The sequence below is a fragment of the Caretta caretta genome, chromosome 14 (assembly GCF_965140235.1).
Source record: "Caretta caretta isolate rCarCar2 chromosome 14, rCarCar1.hap1, whole genome shotgun sequence".
NCBI lineage: Eukaryota > Metazoa > Chordata > Testudines > Cheloniidae > Caretta > Caretta caretta.
In genome coordinates this window covers 6912963-6935193 of record NC_134219.1, presented here as the reverse complement: position 1 = coordinate 6935193, position 22231 = coordinate 6912963, and the positions used below count along the sequence as shown (strand labels likewise).

General features: G+C 49.5%; 1 protein-coding gene across 1 annotated transcript in view; it reads right to left on the bottom strand.

Moving 5' to 3' along the window:
- Positions 1 to 12807: 12807 nt before the first annotated feature.
- RGS9 (regulator of G protein signaling 9) overlaps positions 12808 to 22231 on the bottom strand; it is a 68915-nt gene continuing 59491 nt past the window's right edge. The window contains exons 18-19 of the mRNA XM_048818970.2: positions 17803 to 18305; positions 12808 to 14149 (exon numbers count right to left, since the gene is read on the bottom strand). Of these exons, the coding sequence (XP_048674927.2) occupies positions 13993 to 14149; positions 17803 to 18305 (660 nt within the window). The 3' untranslated portion in view covers positions 12808 to 13992. The remainder of the gene's footprint in view (positions 14150 to 17802; positions 18306 to 22231) is intronic.

Sequence of the window (22231 nt, the reverse complement as noted above, 5' to 3'; positions counted from 1 at the left end):
TAGAGTCTTCACTCCAAAGCTTGCCCGTGGGTCACTCAGGCCTGGCACCAGCCAAATAGTTGCAAACCCTCAAGGCGGGGTAGAGAGCCACTCTAGGCTGGGATCTTCCCTGCTCCAGAGCAACCAGGGGGTGGGGCACCAGGTCCAAGCCTCTTTTCTCCTTCCTCTCTGACTCAAAGGGAGTAGAAAGTGGTCGTGGTATCCTTCTCCCACCCCCTGCCCTCATGTGAGCCAGGGCCTGTTTCTAGTTGCCGTGTTGTGAGTGTTTTATGGCTACCCAGGGTTTGGCCGAAGACAGCACGTTGCTACTGAGTATGAGAAGAAAGTGTTTTGTGGTGGTGGGGAATAATATATCCCATTACAGCCCACGCCTGGTCCGTAAAGGTGCTACATGAATATGTATTCTGCGGGGGCCAGGCCATGGAACAGCACTGCAACAGCACGGGGGATTCTCCTGAGCTAGGGACAATAGTCTAAAGGTTGCACTTGTCTCCGTCACAGCTGTGCCCCCTTCACCCACTACAGCAGAACTTGATGGGTGGCTCTGCAACCATGGATCTGCAGCCATCATGGATCTTGCCCCAGCCCATCCCTTATCTCCCCCTCCCCCCGTGCATTAACAGTGGATGAAAGTGGCCCACAGTGCACTGCTTCTTGCCCTGCAGGGAACAATGACCCCGATGTACATGGGGCTCCCTGCATCCTGCCCCATTCCTTCACCCTCCCTAGGGGAGTGGAACTAACATAAGCGAATAGAAGCACATAGCAATACACACGGAAAACAGGAAGAACAGCAAATCCACGGGCCAGATGTTAGTCACATTGTGCAGTGCACAACAGGAAGGTTGTCAGACACCAGGGTGATAAGGAGATGGAACAACCCCTGGAAAATGGAACCAAGTAGACTAGCAGAGAAGTGTGATAGCATGGGGAAAAAAACATAAAGCAGCCATTAAAAAAAAAGGAGAAAAAGACCTTTATCCAAAGAAAAAGGATAGTTAAAAATAAGAGAGGCTCTTTATAAGGGCCAGAACTAGGAGTGAAGGGCTTAGCCTAATTCATATACACCCACTTAACAAGAAAACTCATTGATAAGCAAACCACCTGATGCCTGCACAGCAGAAAAGAAAACACCTGGTTCTGCCTATGGGTTGATAAGCCAATATCTTTAATCTTGGTTTTTTTCCCTTGATGACTGAAGTACACACTCTGTGAGGCCTTATGCTCCAGCCACATTGGTAATAGTGACAAAGCTTTGATGTCCCCCTCATTCAACAGAATGTTGTTTAGTTCAAAGCGAAGAACAGAGGCGATTCTTTGCTTTTAAATTATTAGCTCCCTAAGTCTTCTGTAATGATATCGTTTGACTGAAGTGTACAGTTTATTAACTACATAAAGACGATATTATTAGAGCGGAGAAAGGCAGCAGAAAGTTTTGCCTTTCAGCTCAGCAGCAGGGGTTTTTGATACTTTGATCTCAATCAATGCTCAATGTCTTTGCAAGATAGAGGGAGCAGCAGAAGTTACCTTTGGCACCACGGCTACATCAATTATTTAGTGCTTTTTCGTATAAATTAAAGTCTTCTTCAACTTTTACCCCAATTTCTGCATTTGTTTTTTCCCCAGTTGATGGCAGGGGGAGGAGGGGGAGGCTGACTAAAAATGTCTGGCTGCGGACGCGAATAACAATCATACGGAGCTTTCCTACATCCCAGTCCTGAGCTCCCGTCTTAGATGAGCTTCTTCAGAGTTGGGGTAATGGGTTCTTGACTACAACAACGAAAGGGCGGTGCTGGTTGATTTGGTGTTTAACCACACGGTTCTGGGGGTTGTCAATTTCTTCCTGGGAATGTCCCAGTGCTGTTGATGGAGCTGATGTAGACCTTGGTAAAAAGGCCAGCCCCTTGTCTCTGTGACAGCTCCAACCAGAGACGCATAATGCAACAGCGGGGAATTTTCAGAACCAGGGTGACAGCTACCATCTTGGCTGACAAACTGAGGGTTGAACCAAGGACCTGTAGAAGTGAAAGCAGGAGCTGCTACTCCTTAAGCTAAAGAAGCAAGCTTCCTTAACGGGGGCTGTCACAGACTCAAACCTAAACCCAGGCAAAATGTTTCAGCCTCAGCTTCTCTTTTTCCTGAAAAATGCACATTTGGGTCAACCGAAAATTTTGCAAAGTCATGTCAAATTTACCGAATTGTAGAAAAAAAAAAAAACCCAAACAGTGTCGAAATGAAACGTTTTGACTTTGAAGCAACTTTTAGTTTCAATTCTTACTTCAATTTTATTTTTCAAAACCATTTTAAACAATCAACGCTGAAATTAAACATTTTGGGTCAAACCAAATGTTCTGTCTGAACTGAAATAATTCCCCTTCCCCAACTCACACACGCACACACACTTTCCCGGCTTGCCCAAAAACTCAACATATTTTTGTTTCTGGTCAAACTGAAACTAAAGATTGTTTTGATTTTGTGGGTTGGCCAATGAATAAAAAAATCAGTTATTTGCTGAGTGGACTAGCCATAGAGAGGACCTATAATAGGTCACACAAGCTAAGTAGACACAGCCTGTGTGCATTAGAGAAGCTGGGGAAATAGAACAGAATTATGTTGCCGAGTGATACTGTTCCCTTTCGCTTGCATTAATAATACTTTGCATTTCTGTACCCCCCTTTCATCCAAAGATCTGAAAACCCCTTAAATTGAACCCTCACTAGACCACACAAATTATTCTCTCCATTTAGGGGTTGAGCCAATGCCCGATGCAGACAACAGGAAGCCTCCCACTGGCTTCAGTAGGCATTGAATTAGGTCTTTACACAGTTGCATGCTGAGGGATACAGTGACTAAGGGCAATTTTTCCAAATACACCTAAGTGATTTAGGAACCTAAGTCCCATTTTCCAAAGTCACTGAGATGTCAAATCCTATTGACTTTCAAGGAGACTTGGCTCCTAAGAGCCAGATTTGCAAAGGTATTTAGGCTCCTACAGATGCATAAAGGCACCTAGTGGGATTTTCAAAAGAGCATAAGCAGTTTAGGAGCCTAACACCCATTGGCAGTCAACAGGAGTTTGGCACCTAACTCCTCTGAGGCTTCTGCAAATCCAGGATGGGAACACAGTAAGAAATAGACATGAATAGCCATTTTTACTTCTGGTGCAGCATGGGGGAACTACATTGATTTCAGTGGGGAAGAATGAATATGGCCAGTTCCAGAGAATTAGCACTCTGATGGGTCTCCATAAATGATGCCATTGTAATGGGGGCGGGGCATGGGGCAGGGTGAGGGGTGTATCTCTGCTTGCCCTGGTTTGCAGACTAATCCAGAGAAGTTTTATCAATTGAAAATCTTGAAAGTGCAGCAGGTGAAAATGCAGATAAATTCTGGCCCCAAAACTGAACTTGGGAGAGGCAGTGTGGGGTAGCAAACTATGCAATGGACTTGGAGCCAGGGACTGCCGATCGCAGCCCTGCCACTGTCTCACTGTGTGGCCTTGGGAAAGTTACTTCACCTCTCTTTATGCCTCCGTTTTCTCAGTTGTGAAATAGGGGAGTGATACCAGTTTCTCCCCTCACAGGGGGGTTGGAAGAATATCAGGTATCAGTGCTGGATGTTGTTATGGGTAATCAAATGATTCAATTTATTTATTTTTTGCATCATTTAGTTTCTTATACGTCCAGGGAAGGGTGCGGTTGGAGACTCCAAAATGGAGAATATACACACCAGTCCAGTGAGCCTTTTAAGCTGTGAGATACAGGGGACTGCATAGGAGGATGGGAGTTAGTGAGCCAGCTGCTAGTGTTGTGGATGCAAAATGTGAGAAAGGAAATTACACACATGCTCGTGTTCTGGATTGCTGAGATTCTTTTTCCTTCTATGCCCCGTTTCCCCCCGGAGGCTCCCCGCTTTGTACCATCAAAGCCCTTCCTGTGACGGGGCTCTGGAAAAGATTCACCTCTCAAGCCCTTGGGTTTTCTATGTCTGAAAAGTCCGATGCACTCATCCCTTGGCCCCTGGGAACAGAGCCCGTCCGGGGTCGTGTGACATTCCACAATCTGTCAGGAAACACCTGGAACCAGATCCTCAGCTGGTGTAAATCAGAAGTCAGTGGCATCAATGGAACTACTCCGATTTACACCAACTGAGAATCTGGCCCTGATCCTTCAGACTGTACCCTGCAGCATTTTGGGGGGGTTGAAATTCTACCCCTCTGACTGTGACCTTTTTCTGAGGAGGAGATAACAGATCTTTGTGGAGAGCAAAAGCATGAACTCTGGGAGATTTAACACACACACACACAGAGCACTATGGAGAGAAACATAATTCTGTTTTCATGGTGATCAAAGTTTTGCAAGAATGAGAACTTGAGGCACTGTACCAAGCTGCTATGGCAACATGAATTTTAAAAAGTAAATCGAATTACAAGAGCTTCCCTTTCCCTTTTTAGAGTGGCACGGAACAGCTCTGGGAACCAGTATTCCTAGGAGGATCCCATCTAGCAATCACAGCTACTTCTGAGCCAGGCATCTTGCAAAATGCATAAACCATGTCACCAGGGAGCAAGGAGGAGATTCCACCAGTGACTGGATTCCCTGCCCTCTCCCCCCAGTCACACCCCTAATCTAGGCTCTATCCCTCCTTCAGGGTATCTTCACAATGTATTGGTCCTAATTCTAACTGGGTGGAATTCACCCCTGTGCAGAGGGCCAAAACAAGACCTATCCACCACTTAAGTCCCACGTATGCCCTATTTTGAGGGCATGAGTGGGGTTTAAGTGCTGCACATGCATCTACACCAAAGTGAATTCCACCAGAGAGCATGATTTCCAAGAGCATCATTAACCAGAGAGCTGCGCACGGGGGCTCTGTTTACTCTCCGCTTTCAAGCTGCAAAGGCAGCAGTGACAGGAAAGTTACTGATGGGATGCTGCAAGCAGCCAGCATGCTCTGCGTCAGCTATTCTTCCTATTCTGATCCTATTCTATACGGGTCCTTTTCCTGCAATCATCACTGTGGTTTGCAGATAGGAAGAGCTTGCACGCTGGCCAGAACTACTCAAACCAAATAGGTGGGCAAAACTGGGCCGGAAATCTCATGTGAGATATCTGGTACTTCCTGCTTCTGAGGTGCCAAGTGCTCTCTGCTCCTTTCAAAGTCAGTGGGCCTCGAGAGCAGAGCGCTCAGCAATGCCAAGCACCAGGCTTCTGACTAACAGGCTCACTTCCTGTATTTGGGCACTTTGGCTGCCGGTCCCAGCTGGAGAGAATGGGGTAAAAACAGCAATGGGAAGTGTCTAAAGATGTAGGTGCCCAGCGTCAGACACCCAGTATCCCAGTCATGCCACATTGACGCGGCATGAGGCAAGCTTGCCCAGATGCTGCCTCTACCTTCTGGGCCAATCATGGATTTCAGCCTCCAGCGGTGTCAGGCTGGCCCCTTTCACCAGCATAATGCCCATGCACGTGAACTCCAGAAAACTTGGTTGTGTCTCAGCTCTGAGCCCATGTTTGGGTCCCTTTTTATTTTAGCCAGAACTAAATAAACCCAACCCGAGAACTTGACCCCCCACCTCCCCACTGCTCTGTGTGTGCCCCCGTCTGTCAGCTGGGGGTAGGTTGGGACTCACATTGTGAATCAAGTATCTTTCTCCTCCTGGCCACCCCCCAAAGGAATTCTTGTAAGTCCTTCTATTACCACCCCTGCCATGTAATGTCCGACAGCAAGAACCAGGAGCCGAAATTCCCTGTGCCTACAAGTCAGAAGCAGCGCAGTAGCGGTAAACACTGCCTGTGGGAAAGGCACAGATGTCTGCTTTGCGGGGCTGAGGCGAACGGTAATAGGATCTGAGCGGCTGAGGCCACTTTATGGGCCTGTGCTGAACTGGGGATAAAATATCTTCCTCCCCCCCCCGCACACCCACCCCGTCAGCGGGGAGGCAGGTGCAGCAGAGACCTACTCGCACTAGGGCAAAGGTTCTCCTCTGCTGCCGCTGGATTCTTCTTTCTTCTGTCAGCCAAGCAGCAGGGAACTTTTGGAGACGCTGCCCACAGGGAGCGATCGCTTTTCCCAGTCATTAACTGTACACATCCTTCACGTTATCAGAATACTTTGGATGCCTACGTTGCTGCAGCGAGCTAATTCCTTCTCCAGGTGACTTCAGCCAGCTTTAAATGGGCCACCGCACAGCAAGGGGGACTTGAACAACCAGAGCCAAAAGCACGCCAGTCTCCCGCACGTCAGGCCTCCCACGCGGGGATGGGAGGGAGCATCGCCGGACGCCATTGTGCTAGCCGAGAGTAGTGACGCCGGCACGTCTCGGAGCTGTCTAGGGATCTGAGGCCTCCAGAGGCATAACTGACAAGGTCCCACCGCCGGGTTGACCTCTCAAAGGTCTCACTATTACTACTGACTGTGGACACTGAAGACCCCTCTCTGGGTGCCCACTGAAATCCTGCCTACGCCCCATTTTGTGGGATTCAGTGGTGCAGAGAGCTGGCCCTTGGCACAGAGGCCAATTTCACCCTCTGTGCACAAAGCAGGGCCAGCAGGGCAGCAGGCCAAGCTTCTCCTGTGCCACCTCCAGTTTGCCTTGACCCAAATCTGGAGGCCCCATTAGAACTGTACCGTCTCCAGCCCCATTCAGCCCCGGGCCTTGCCGCTGATATTACCAATAGCAGGGAAGATTGTTGCGTATCCACTAGGGACTGGAAGGAGTGTCCATGGGTCACTTAACGGTCACCACATGGCCGTAGCTTTTGGTCACGTCTGTTGGCATTATTGGAAAGCCGGTGCTGATCAGTGATCAGTCTACTGTCTGTCACACTCTTGGAAAAAAATCAAGTCAATTCTTTGTTCAACATACCTAGAAATAAGATGCTGATGTTGTCCATCAAAATTCACAGAAAGCAAAAATCTAGGCTGGGGATCCCAGTGCAAAGCCCTATTCCCCTTAGGCCTCTGAGCCTAGTTAGAACCCAAGAATTATTAGTTATTTGTATTGCCGTAGTACCTAGGAGCCTGGGTTATGGAGCAGGACTCCACTGTGCTAGGTGCTGTACAAACAATTCCACCCTGAAGGGGTCAGTGTTTGCAGAACCCACGGCTGCAATGAGGGATTTCCGGTCTTCTCTGGATTTGTTTGACCATAAGCCCTTTGGGGCAGGGATTGCCATGATTACTGTGTACGGTACAGCAATGAGCACACTGTTGGTGATACAAAAAAAAAAGAGAACAAGCTGTCAGGGATGGCCATGGAGAATCAATGCACCGACCAGTTGATCGCAACATGGTAAGCTCCTGGGGACAGGCCGCATGCCTTCCTCACGAAGCTCAGAGGATAATGTCAGAGCTCAACACATAATCAAATCCCTGTTCAGATACGGTGCAGGGAGAAACCCACTAAAGGTGGTTGCTGTCAGAGGTCATTGCTGGTGTGTCTAAGCACTCTGCACAGCCTTACGGATAGGAGGAAACCACACGGATACGGCTGGCTTCTAAATAACCATGATTACGAGTGACATACAAACCTACATATCCTAGCTACATGTATACACTGCTACTCCGTTAGGTTCTGGTAGCTTCTGCAATAGAAGAGGAAGGTGGCCCATTAGAGCGGGGGTTCTCAACCTTTTCCTTTCTGAGGGGCCCCCAACATGCGATAAAACCCCACGGCCCACCTGTGCCACAACAACTGGTTTTCTGCATATAAAAGCCAGGCCCGGGGTTAGGGGGTAGCAAGCAGGGCAGGGCTGGGGCCCCATGCCACAAGGGTTGCCACAAAGCAACATTGTTCAGGCTGCAGCTTCAGCCCCAGGTGGAGGGGTTCAGGGATCTGGGCTTCAGCCCCACACGGCGGGGCTTTGGCTTTCTGCCCTGGGCCCCAGCGAGTCTAATGCGGGCCCTGCTTGGAGGCCCCCCGAAACCTGCTCGAGGCCCCCTAAGGGCCCAGGACCCCTGGTTGAGAACTGCTGCATTAGAGGGTTCCCCAACTATTTAAAGGGACACTCCCCAAACCCACTACACCACAAAGTTGCCCTAAAATTGTAAGTATTGGGTTCTAGATTACCACTGCGCAAAGCAAGTACAGCAGAGTAACTTGTAACACACACAGTGTTAATGATGGCAAATGACACCACATTTGTCACACTGAGGTCAGAGATGACCATTGTCTGGAACTAAGAGCAGTGGAAGCAGAATCCTTCCAGTAAATAGAAGAGAATCAGGGAGAAAACATGTTTTCATTTCTCTTTTTAAATCTGGTGGTCTTGGAATATTTTCGTTTAAGGGGAAAGCTTAATCGCGAGGGGCTAATTTTTTCTGTTCAAAGTCTGGGCAAAATCCAAATCAAAACTCTCAAGGCAGGCAATGGGACTTTTGACTGCAAGGTCTGGCCTGTGTTATGTTATACTGAAGATATTTTTTCCAGGATAAAATAAATGTTGGATCATATTGCCAGTGGCTTGACACTTTGAACAGAAGGGACTGTCAATATGCTCAGCCTCTGGGAGAAGGGAATGAGAGGTGGGGTCAGACCAGGACATAACTCAGTGTTATAAACCTGCAGTTCTTCTTTGTAGATGAGTTTTGCACAATATTTTTTATCTCGTAATTAAAGGGTAAATGATGAAAGTTTTGCACAGGTCAGCGAGACGCCAGGTGTAAGCTGTGTTGCTGTTGGCTTAGGCTATTCGTTGCAACAATGATTGTGCTAACCTGAGTTTCAGACTGCAGGCAGAGTGGTACAAAACAGCTAAGAGCGGCTTCTGAACAGAGACGTGTGCCCAGCCGCTGACCAGACACTGCTGCACAATTCCCCTCTTCCCTTGGTGAAACTGTCTATACCTAAGAATAGCTAGAAAAGCCAAGTAGGTGTTTGTGGCTTTCCACTACCCAGCAGGGCACATGAGGAGTTGCTGATTGGCTCTGAACAAAGCCCTGTCCCTTTCCGGTACTCTTCAGTCACAGGGATAGTGGCCTTGAATGTAGGAGGCAGTTAAAGTAGGTCAAAATCTTGGAGGGTTCCAGACTCCAGCAGGGGTCTAGCTCCCCTCCTCACAAAGGGGTGAAAGAGAGGAGAAGTGGGAATGGGAGTTGCCAGAAGGATTCAGTATCACAGTGGGAGTCACCATAAATGATCGCAGCTGATTAAAAGGCAACACATCTAAAGCAGACAGAAGGGAATACATTTATATGCAATGTACCACAAACCTGCGGAACTCTCTGCTGTAGGATGTTGGGGAGGAAAACAGCTGAGGAAGTGCTTCAAAAAGGTATATGAACATGAACATCTGCAGTGACACTTGCCAGGATAAAATGGTGTGGGAGCCATCAGCCATCACGCTTCGAGGCATAAACTCATGAACAATCAGTTTCAGCTAGAAAATTGGCACAGCGTTACTCATTGGGCACTGCCTGTTGTCGCAGGCCCCAGTTCAGGAAAGCACTTAACTTTAAGCATGTGCTTAAATCCTACTGAGACCACATGATTAAGTGCTTTGCTTAATTGGGGCCCAAGACCAGGATTCCAGAGTAGATGGACTATTGCTCAGCTCCTGTGTAACAATTCCTTTTTGGAAGGTTTCCTTCTCAAAGAAGCTATTTCGCAGCTAGTGCTAGGAAAGGTAGGGAGGGATGCTGCACCTCTGGGCTCCTGTCTGATTCCCTTCTGGTCTTTGGGACCCCTGAGCTGGACAAGGGTGTTTCTCTGAGAAAGCAGCTCCAACTCTAACAGGGCAGGGCCAGTTCAGAAACATCTCCAGCTGTGTCTGACCAATTGCCTAGGTCACCTCGTCCCCAAAACAGGTTGGGGAAGCTGGCCTCAGGATTCACAACATGACTCAGTGAGTATCAAACAGGCCAGGCCAGTAGCCTTGTGGGCTGTACTGCCAGGCAGGAGACCTGGTATCATTCTAACTCCCTCCTCCTGCTCCCTGGGCTGGCAGCAAGTATGCTCGGCCCTGGAGTTGGAGGAAGGTGTCTTGTTCTATCACGCCTTCCCTGGCTGATGAAGGAGCTGCATTGATGGGCTCCTCACCTCTCTCCTCAGCCAGAAGTGCGGCCCCCATCTTTGCCATACGCTGCTGTCTGTCAGGGTCCATAATTATACAGGGACATGAATACCCAGTACAGGAAGCTTCCCCCCCCCCCCCAGCTCTATTTCATACCTAAATTAAACATTGGAATTGGAACTGTCCCAATGAAATAGGGGCCAGGTGGCAAAGCCCAGCTGGAAGGCGGGCCACAGCAGCATGGTGCATGGGGGTGCAAAATTAAAGTGCAACAGCAAACAGGCCACATCGACGGGGTGTAAACTCAGATCAAGAGATCAGAATTAGCTGGGTGGGGGGGTGGGCGTGGGGGTGCGTGTGACATTAGCACTTTCAATATCCCTCTACATCTGACTAGCAAAGTGGGGCCTCCACAGCCCTTTGCCTCATAGAAAAGCTGAACAGGACCATACAGACTGGGACCTGGAGGACAAATTTTAAGGCTGAAGCCAATATATGACATAGGTACTCTCTGCTGTGCCCCATCTCTCTCTCTCTTTCTTTCTCACCCCCCCCCCACACTCATCTCTCTCTCACACACACACACAGACACACCTGTCAGTCTCTCCCTCACAGACCCATCTCTCCCTCACTCACACATACACACACACACCCCTACCTCTCTCTCTCCTCCTCAAATATCAGTTTAAATTCAACAAAAAGAAAAGGAGTACTTGTGGCACCTTAGAGACTAACCAATTTATTTGAGCATGAGCTTTCGTGAGCTACAGCTCACTTCATCAGATGTATACCGTGGAAACTGCAGCAGACTTTATATACACACAGAGAATATGAAACAATACCTCCTCCCACCCCACTGTCCTGCTGGTAATAGCTTATCTAAAGTGATCAACAGGTGGGCCATTTCCAGCACAAATCCAGGTTTTCTCACCCTCCACCCCCCCACACAAATTCACTCTCCTGGGGATGTGAGAAAACCTGGATCTATGCAGGAAATAGCCCAACTTGATTATGTAAAGAGTTGTCACTTTGGATGGGCTAGCACCAGCAGGAGAGTGAATTTGTGGGGGGGGGTGGAGGGTGAGAAAACCTGGATTTGTGCTGGAAATGGCCCACCTGTTGATCACTTTAGATAAGCTATTACCAGCAGGACAGTGGGGTGGGAGGAGGTATTGTTTCATATTCTCTGTGTGTATATAAAGTCTGCTGCAGTTTCCACGGTATACATCTGATGAAGTGAGCTGTAGCTCACGAAAGCTCATGCTCAAATAAATTGGTTAGTCTCTAAGGTGCCACAAGTACTCCTTTTCTTTTTGCAAATACAGACTAACACGGCTGTTCCTCTGAAACCTGTCATTAAATTCAACAGTGAGCCTTGTAAGGCCCAATCATCTCAGAAGCTGGATGCGGTGAACCAAAGTCCCCAGCAGAGGGCAGCAACTCTTTAACAAAACCGGCCGGGACAGTGACTGGCCTGAGAGTCTTGGCCTGGCTGGAGCGAGTTTCAGTTTGTCGCCCCGAGTTCTCTTAAGAAACGGGCGAACCCCCTGTGCAGACAGTGCCGCTTGCTCAGATTGTTCAGACCTCAGATGAGCGGAAACAAAAGTAAAAAGAAAAGGAGGACTTGTGGCACCTTAGAGACTAACCAATTTATTTGAGCATAAGCTTTCGTGAGCTACTGCTCACTTCATCGGATGCATCAAGTGAGCTGTAGCTCACGAAAGCTTATGCTCAAATAAATCTATAAGTCTCTAAGGTGCCACAAGTCCTCCTTTTCTTTTTGTGGATACAGACTAACACGGCTGCTACTCTGGAAACAAAAGTGTCACTGCCGTACCTGTGCCCTGATGGGGAGAATTGGACTAGAACACTGGAGATAACCCCTGCACCCTCCCACCCAAAGGTGTATCCCCTCTGAAGCTCCTAACACGTCTTGTGACCCCATGAGAAGCTGTGGGAGCCCTTCTCATCCAGTTGTAAAGACAGGGAGGATCCTAGTGAGGCCCAGGCCGGGACCCCTGCATTAGAAAACTCCCTGCATATAATGCTGGGCAGCAGGTGCGTGGTTTGAGACCAGGCATGTTCGAAATCTGACAGGATTGCCCCGATGGGCCACGGTTTAGCCCATGCACAGGAAAGGGTGAGAGGGTGGTGCTGGGGGACTACGATTTAAATGAGGGGCCCAGTTCTCCTCCCACTTACACCAGTTTTGCACGGTGCCAACTTCAGCAAGGTCCCTCCTGGTTTTTACTGAGGTTATTGACAGGAGAATCTGTCTCTTTTTGTGGGCAGCCTGGCAACTCCCAAGACGGGGAGGGGAGTATCTCACATCTTACCTGACACAGGAGCAGGGTGGAAAAAGCCCTGGGAGAGCCACATCTAGCAAAGAGTGTGGGTCGCTATGACAGGACCATGCCAGGTGGGGGGGCACTGGGAGAGCTCCAGAGACACTCCCCCCTCCGTCTTCCCCTACCACCCTTAAAAACAAGCTCCCTAAGAGAAGATTAAAGAAAAGAGGTTGTCCTATTACAGCCTTGCCAAGCTGGGCTCCATTCAATGATTGACGCACCCCAGCTTTCATATCTGTGTTAATCAAAAGCAAGTGGAGATGGGCCTGAGCCAGAACCATGAATCTGAACAGCCTGAGCTTTGTGCTGGGGGATGGGGAGGGAGGAATTCACACACCACACTTGCCTGTTGGAGCTTGGCCCCCCACTAAAGAGAAGGACTCGAAAGCAGATCTTCAGCTGAAACAGCCAATATAGTGAACTGTGTTGAGCTCAAACAAGTACAATGCGTTAAACAGCAGCTTTACTTCCAGCCACGGAAATCAGGTTCCTGTTATCACAGGCAGGAGAGGTTAAGACTTTAAATGCTGCAGTAGGAATCAGCGTGTTGAACCATTTCAAATCAACATGGACACGTCTCCACATACCATTAGAAAATACAAAATAACGCCAACACCTACAGTCGCAGGCCACGTGGCCTATTTACCAAACAACACCCAAGGTTAGTCATGTTGAGGGACTGCCACTGTACATGGACTCATTGGTAGAAACTGAAAAGAAGAGGACTCTCTTGATGTACTGACACCATACAAGGAAGGTGATGTTCTAACAGTCTTGGCAGAGATGCAGTTAAGGCGTGGGACCACATATCAATTTAATATTCAGATGGACCCCATCTATCGAGTTTGGATCCAGAGCCAATCCCGATCTTCCCAAACGTTCAGAAGGGTGGTTGGATCCAGGGTGTCAAGGCCTGTCTTGGAGGTAAGTGGGAGATAAGTCCTTTGTTCTTTGTTTTCTGTGGGGTTCATTTTTGTTGTCATGTAGTGGGTTATGCCAATCCATCTACCTTACTACTGCCCCATGAGGATGTCTGATCTTAGAATTCCTCCGCCCCCCCAGCCATCAGACGCTTCCAAGTTACATTGCTTTAAAATTCAAAGCTGCTAATAATTAGAGATGGGCCTGAACTCAAACCCAGATTCCAAAGACTCCCAAACTTTGGAGATGCTTGAAGACTGAATTCCAGTCTTAGAGAGGCCTTCAAGACAGCTATGTTTCACCAGCACAGCACTTCGCGTGCAGGGCACCAACACCTCAGGCCCAAGAAACTACTTACATGTGAGAGAGTATCTCCTAGGACATATTTCTATCAGCTATAAGGCAGCAAATAAGGTTCATTTATCAAGAAGTCAGTAACAGATGAGTCTGACTTTCTAAAGATACGAAGGAAAATAGGTCAGGAGACACTTAGAGTTCCCGAATTACACACAGATGTGCGCATCTGGGTCTATTACTCATAACCAGGGTGGTTTGCGCCTCCTTGACACTGAAGCATGACTCTAACGCACTTCTTTAGCAGTATGGTTCATATATTGATCTGTACTTGGTGAACCTTGCAGAGTCAGGGCCTGGAAAGAAAACATCCATTTATAAGTAGGTCACATCCTGTCTGCCTTAAAAGCTGCTTGTTATCCAGCTTTTCCTTGTTCTGTAAAGTTCTCCCAAGGGCAGATAACTTCCTTCACAGAGTCCTTACAGGCCCGGGGGCAGTCCTCCTCTTCCTCCTCAGAGTCTATTGGGTAGATTCTGCTCTCCAGAGGAATATCCACTTTTATCTGGAAGAAGCTGTGTTGCAAAATGAAAACGTGTCACACACAAGGCACTTTCTGACACAACGCGCAACACAGAGTTTGGCTTTGAGTTTTTCTATTTCTCAGAGCATACTTTATGGACACAAGCCCACGTGACTTGAAGAGGGGAGAATATGCATACCAACCCCACTGAAGCAAAAGTGCTGAGTGCCACAGTTCCACAGCCAAGTGAATTAAGAGGTCTTGAATTTGTGGGTCTGTTTTTGCATTTTAGGCTCAGTTACCTGGTCAGGAGCAGAGATGGACCCAAAAGTGGGGGCGGGGGGGGGGGGAGGGTTTCCCATCTGGATTAATTTTAGGCTGGTGGAGGAACCAGGGCTAAGGCGGGAGGGTGATGGAATCTCCAGGCCAACACCTCTTGGGTCATCAGCTGGTGTTGTACTATTTTAACCCCAAATGGTGGGACTCTTGAGGTCACCTCACGAGGTTCCCCCCATCTTGTTGTTTGTGCTTCCACCTCCGTGGGCCACATCTGAACCAGACCTGGGGAAAGACCCCTTCTGGGGTTGGAACCAAAGCCATAGGAGTGCATTTGGAAATTCAGCGGAGTCTGAGAAGCCGGATATGGGAGGCCTGCTTGCTAGACTTCTCTGACATTACCCACTAATGTGTTTTGAGGGCAACAACCAGTGCTGGATCTTTCCAGCAATGCTGCCACCCTCTCTGCCTATTATCAAGGTGGCCATTCAGCACAGGAACACAGTGCTCACACCAGGAAAGAGAGGCAGCATTTGAAGATCGACTGTGACTGGAGACAGGCAGCACAAAACCAAACAAGCTTTCCTGAGCGGTGGTTTTCAATTAGAGTGTAAAAAAATCCCTGTGGGGGCCTGAGTCCCAGTTCTTCTTGCAGGAAAACACATTAACTCAGAGAGATCTGCATGAGGTAAGATGACCGGGAAGGATACAGACTCCGAGGAGGCTCAGTGTGTGTCTGTCAGCAGCCTCCCGCCCTCCGCATCAGTCCCTGCGGCTCTATCTTACTTGTATCTGTGCATCTCACACTCTTTAATGTTTTGCTCTGTTGGAAGATTCTAATAGCTGCCACCAGTCACAGATCTGGGTGAAGTCTAAGCACCCATGTCCCTGATTAATGAAGGAGAAATTAAGCGTCCTTTGTTTAATGATAGCTGACACAGTAGAAGCCACCACACAAGGCACAGACAAGCATGGCAAGGCTAAACCATGGGGGCTGAGGTGTTTCCCTGGAGACAGACTGCAAACACGGGGGCTGGAGCTATTAGTGGTTGGCAGCTGTGTGTGGGTGACAGGAACCCGAAAGCCAGGAGACAGTGTGAAAAGCAGTCATGAATGCAGCCCTGAGAGGGACCAGAGACAGAGCTTGGAAACTGTGAGCCAGGAAACTGCCCGCTGCTGTTTGTTTCTACTGTGTCCAGGGAAACAGGGCTGTGTAAATAAACAGGATTGCACCAAATACCTGACTCATAATCAATTTCTTCTCCTAATAGAAACAGCCCAATGGGCTACCCATTTGGGCCATGGGGAAATAGGATTTATCCTCACACAGGAAAGGAGGCAATATTATCCTGGTTTTACAGAGGGGGGACAGATGTTAAGTGACTTGCCCAAGGTCATACAGGGAGTCTGTAGCGGAGCAGGAAATTGAAGCCAGATCTCCTAAATCCTAGGCTAAAGCCCTAACTACTGAGCCTGAGCCAAACTCCACATCTCTTGTGCAGGCCTGGGCCGAGCAGAGGGTTGGAAGCTCCCCAGATACAGCTGTGTCCGAGGGAGGTGTGGAGGAGGAAAGATGAGGACAATGAAGTAGCGGGAGGGTATGTCATGCATGCTCAGGCACTGGGGTGCAGGGAGCCTCAGGATCACAATAACCCAGGCAGCTCGTTCCCACGGAGCATGGTGGACACAAATCCTGCCAAACCGAACTCCCACGTACTCCCTGCTGAATCCACGGGCAGGGCCGCCAGGGGGCAAAAGGAACCTTTTGACAGGGCCCCCAACCAAGTGGGCTTGAGACTTGCCAGGCGGGGTCACAGTGCCCCTCACTAACATTTGCCCCAGAAGGACCTCTGTCACGACGGAGGGCAGTTGGCCCGAACCTGAATCGTGGCTCTGCGAGCCAGGTCTCAACACCCAGGGCAGGAGATGAGCCCAGTCCCACGGGACAGGAGCCAAAGCACCGCTACAGACACAGACTTACTCTCCAATACCCCCACTCCCCCAGGCCTCCCCTCAGTGGTAATTCTTTTCGAAGAGGGTGGTCTCCATTTCAGATTTGGTCCCTGCACCCCTACACACAAAAAACCCCCTCTGTGAAGCCCTGTCAACAGGGCACCCCAGGAGCATTGCAAGCAGCAGGCTGACATGGAGATTCATAGTCAGTGGGCACCGCAGCCCACGTAATGCGGGACAGGAGGGCACAGGGCAGTGAAAGTGAGCGACATTGCTGAGTTGGCCCCCTCCCTTGTGGAGCTAGAGGCCCCGGGCATTGGCTTACCGTGGGGCTGCTTCCCTGCAGGGATAGCTCTGAATCCAGACAGCTCCAGGGGAAGGCAGCAGGGCCTGCAGGTGAGGCTCATCTGTAGCCTCCCCCACCAGCAGGCGGTGGCAGAAATGCTGTCCTGCAGACTCCCCATCCCTGGGCTGAAAGGGAAACTGGGGCTGCTCTGTTAACTAATGTGTGTTTTGTTTCTCTGGCTTACTGGCTGGTTCCTAGCTTGTCTCTACAGGGTTGGGGGGTGGCGGTGGTCGTCCCCATGCCCACCCCATCCGCAAGCTTCCTGCTGGCCCCAAGAGCAGAGGAGATGAATGGTTTCATGCACACAGTGGACTGGTGGAAAGGTAGAGGCACTAGCTGGCTGGGAGCAGGTATGAAACTGGTTTGGGCACAGCAGGCCAGGCCTGGCTATAGATGCTAAGCAAGAGCTGGGGGCTTGAGAGACACTGGGAGAGATCTCTGCCCTTCCTCCCACCGCCGAGCTTGGGGGTCTGCCACCCGCGGCTCAGCAGCTGCAGCCTCTGGTGATCGTCATCGCTGAGAGCCTGCCCCAAAGGCTGGTGGTGTTGTGGGAGGGAGCCTTTGCCTGCTGGGTATTTCCCTCTTTCCCTTCCCCTGTCTCCTTATTTGAAAATTCTGAAAAGTTGAAGAGCTTTTCAGAAGTTGTACACATCTTGGCAAGACCCTCTGACTTCTCAGGGCTCTTCCACTTGTCGGTGAGAGACGGAGAGCACCCATCTCAGTGACTCTGCCCCTGCATTGAGGGCGGTGACGGAGGGGGTGGGTGGGGTGGTAAGCCACCTTTGCATGCCCCATATTCTGAACCTGGTCAATGCCCCTAGTGTAAGTTAGAGCCATCTCAGAGCTGTGCTTATACCCTACTTCTCGCAGTTCTCTGAGAGCAGAGCCGTAGCACTGTGAGCTCTGTCCGTGTCCCTCTCTGCACCTGGCCCACCCAGGCGTTCTCAGGGGGCTGTGTCTTCCCCATGGGAGGCCCCTTCATGCTGCCAGAGTGCAACATATAATTAGGTGGAGAGACCATGGCTAGTGACGTAGAAACACCACTGCCTGGGAGTCCCTCTCACTCAGGCTGGCCGCGTGTAATCACTCAGAGCTGAGTTCCTTCACACACCACAGACAGGTGTACTTACTTGGTCATTTTTTTGGACTTCTGCTGCAGTTGTTGTTCCAGGTCATCCAGTGGCTGGACCTTTCCGTGGGTGATAGCCGGGCACTTTGGCGAGAGAGTGGCAAACATCGGTGAGTTTAAACATCCCCGTTTCAAGAACCTGCTGAAGGACAAGGTCGTCCGGGATTTGGGAGGCACCTTGGCTTCCATGTTCCCCGGCACCTGACTGTTGCAAGTGCCCGATTCAGAGTCCATGGAGATCTCAGTGCTCTCAGTGATAGAAGGAAAGTGGTTAGAGTTGGACCCATTGCCTTCCCACTTGCTCTCAAAGCAGGAGGTGCTGTCTAGGGCTATGCTAATGGGTGAGGGGCAGACAGTGCTGTTTGGCAGAGTGATGTGTCCAGGGGATTGGGAAGGCAGGTTGTTTGAGATGTGGCAGGAGGGGTGCGAGGTTGATGGAGATGAAGGAACAGAGGTACCGGTGTACACAGCCAGGTGAGGGACTGGAGCAGTGAACTGACACAACTGCAGAGAAGAAAAGGAGACATTTTAGAGCAGGAAAAGCTGCCTGCTAGTCACAGGATACACAACACCAAGCCCCGAAACCCTCCCTCTAGCTACCAATTGGAAATAATGCCCTTGGAGTAGGCAAGTGAAAGATTACGACCACTTTGGGGGATATATAGTTTACTGGAGCTCATAGATTACAGCAATGTAGGGCAGGTAAATACCTCGATAGGTAGGTAGACAGACTGTGTATATTAGAGACTGTGTGATGGTGCCCTCTAGTGACTGGCCCTGAGCTAGGCTAAGGGACCTACTACTGCTAGCTGCTGGAAGAGCTCTCTCTTAGCTCAGATGATAGAGCTTGTGTTCTTGGATCTCCAGGACCTGGCATCCCAGCAGGATGTACATAGTAATGGTGGTTGTCAGATCCATAACAAAAGGAACCTCTTTATCTGTCTGGCACGGAATTACCCCTGGCACATCTACCGTGCCATAGAAATGCTGAGGATTATTAATAACAACACTCCAGAGAGCAAACACTCAGATGGTGAATCAGGTTGACAGCTTTTGGGCCATACTGTAGGTGAGGCTGATGAAAACTTAGGCTAGAATTTCCCAACATGGAGGGCCTCTGACTAGGCCATGGGTGAAGAGGAGAAGTGCTACCTGACCCCAGATGTGTCCCCTCAAAGAAAAGAGAGTCCTGTCTGCTCGTTCAAGCTGCTGTCTGCTCCTACAGCCACCAAGGGGCATCCCTAGCTGAGCAGCATGGAGCCCTGGGGCCGTGAGGGAACTGAGAAAGGGAGCAGCTAGAGGGCAGAGCAAAGGAAAGGAAAAATACAGGGAACAAAAGAGAGAGACTAGACAGAAAACTAAAAGGAGGGGAAATTACCCAGGAGAAAAGAAGGGAAGGGAGACGGGCAGAACAAAAGAGATGGTGGCAGCTGGGTCAAACCATCATGGTAGCTCCACCAAACCAACGCTGGAAACTGCTTCCACAGGAATGGCCCAAGCTCATTGCAACCCCAATGCATCCTGGAGGAATTTGGACCTGGATCAGAGCCTGCATTTCACAGGCCATTAATAATGGTCTGAGCCAAAATCCCACCAAGAACACACCGAACTTGGGGGAAGGTAGGAGGAATCCAGACCCAGACTTTGGAGCTTGAGCTCACCTCTAACAAGATGGGCCCAGACAGCAAGAAACGTATCCACATGTGGGTCTAAACACTCCAGTGCTGAGCTGGGAGATTTGCCTTGAGACCCATCTCTCATGGCCTTTTGCGGGGCTTTAGGGCAGCTAACTCAGCTCTGTTCTATCACTTTTCACCCCAAGATCACAAAGGGCTTCATGAAGGTAAGTGGGTATCATTATCCCCTTTATAGAACTGGGTAAAATGAGTCATAGAGATGTGACTTGCCCAGGATCAGAGCCTACATCTCCTGATTCCTAGTCACCTGTCCTACCCCTGGACCAGACCCCTAGATCGTTGCAGTACTGTTGATACAAGTTGCCTTTGCTTGTCCTGTCAGCTTAGCCAAATCTTAGCTGCACAGGAGAGCTGCCAGCTCTTCTTCACTACAAGCTCTGATTCCCCTCTCCAAAGGATACAATTTGGTGTTATCTTCAGGGCATCCTCCCGCAAAGCACTGTGCATTGGGGATAGGACAATCCCCGCCTGTCTGCCCCTGCATCAAAGAACCAGAGGGAAGCCAGATGCAGAGTTTTGTTCTGGCTTGTTGCCTGTGGTGGGCTTCCACACAATCAGATCAACTCTTTTTATTACCTTTTTTTAGGTTTGTAATATAAGAAAGAGCTGGCGAGAGAGAATAGGGATTGAACCTCCTTGAAGAACAAAGGACAGAGGCGCTCAAAAGAAAAGATACAATTCCCTGACTGCTGCCCTGCCACCGAATGCAGCACTTTTCAAACCTGATTGTCATGGGGAAACCTGACACATGAGACCCGGAGATGCGAGGGATTCTCCTCCTGTATTCGTGGCTGAGGTCGGTGGAATGCTTTGAGGGCTTTCTGACAAGCAGGAGCTGTCCCCTCCATGACCTCTCTCCTTCTGGCTCAGCCACACTTTGGGGAACTCTAAACTTGTTGCTTTGAGCTGCGCTAAGAAGAGCTAGCACTATCCTAGCTATGCAGATGCTTCCATCCACCAAACTCCCTCCCATTGGCCTTGAAGATGGCAGATCTCCTGGGGAATGAGGCACTGAAGAATTCATCTCTTCTTTGTTTCTTTCCCTTACACGCTGATGTGGCCAACTGTAAGCATAGCTGGGATTGCACAGAACGGCCTGTGGCTGCACTTATAAGGACAATGCTCAGGCCGGAACGAGAATGAATGTTGGATTCATTTCATGCCACAGGACGGGCCTTAGGGACGGTGAGGCGTGGAGGTGCTCAGAGAATAAGAGCAGCAATAGGAAGTTCAGTGAGGGTGTAAAGGTCTGTCTCCATGAGCTAGCAGGAAGAATGGATGGGCCAGATGCTGGGGCTCCAGATCCCAATCTGCCTTTGGGAAATCATCGCTTTCCAGAGTCGGAATATCTCAGCATTTCTGTGACTTGGACAGAGTTACTCTGAAGCATGTACAGTGATGAACCAAAAGGGGGAGATAAAGGGCACCTGAGGCCTGATCGAACATCCACTGAAGTCACTGGAAAGATTCCTACTGGCTTCAGCAACCGCTGGATTGGGCCATGGTTACCAGGCGGATTGTTATAAGGGTGCTCATCTTACCTAATTCATTAAAGAGAGATTAGTTGTAAGCAGGGAGTTCAGGGAGACTATAAGGCTCTGCTACTGCTAGTTACAACTGGGGAGCGTATCTAGTGACAACCCAGTTAGCCCCCGAATCTGTTACAACATGGTTAAAGCATGTAGCGAGGGCGGGACTTTGGTTATGGATGGCATAACCAGGATAAGATCTGACTTGAAGGTGTGTGTGTGACGGACGCCATCTTGGACTGACCCAGGGACTGACCCAGGGACCTCCGGAACTAACAAGCTCAAGCCTCAAGGCTGTCTAGCTGCGGCTGTAACAGTCTCGTGACCTCCGTGGGAGACCTAGTGCACACCCTCATCCGTGGGTTACACAAGCTCAGAGGGAGAATTTGCCAATGATTTAATCTTCGATTACGCATTTCAGGCTTCTCCAAGGCATGGCTTTTCCATAAGGTTCTAAATAAGTCTCTACCAACCGAAATAAAAATATGCTCAACTTTTTAAACCAAAATGTTAAAAGCAGCAGCACAAAAAATAAATACACACATGCAAAGAGACAACACAATGAAGGTCCAACACAATGGTCTTTTCCATTTTCTACATACACTTTTATTAGACAGGTGAGCTAACGCAAATAAAGCATGGACATGATGGATAAAAGTCAATGGAGATACATTGGAATACAATGAAATCCAATGGACACGAAATCCAGTGGACGCAAACTATTTCTTGGCAGATACGGAGTGAAGTTCAATTCATAGCATGCTGAGGGGGATGGCCAATAAACAGTCCTACTCAGAGAAGATGAAGAGCAAGGGATGAACGCAGCCAGCTACAAATGGAATACACTGTGAGATAGGGCACCAAAAATGAGCTTCCTTCTAAGAGCGCTGGTATTTGGTCATGATCTTGCCAGTCCTGGGTAGATGTTTAACACTCATAGGGTCTGCCAACACTGCTTCTGAGGTGTGGCTGCACCACATATAGACGCAGTAAAGCTGCAGCAGCATGGGCCGGTCAGGCCCACCCAGGACCCTGGGTACATATGCAAGCAGCTAGCCCATGCTCCTGCGGCTTCCCTGCTGCTGTTGTCGGAGCTATCCGGGCTGCAGTCACGCCTCTGACTGCAGTACCGAACTGATGGCTGGGCAGCGTTGGGACTGAGATAAAATCTGGGGAAACCTATCAAAGGAGATGAGACCTAAAA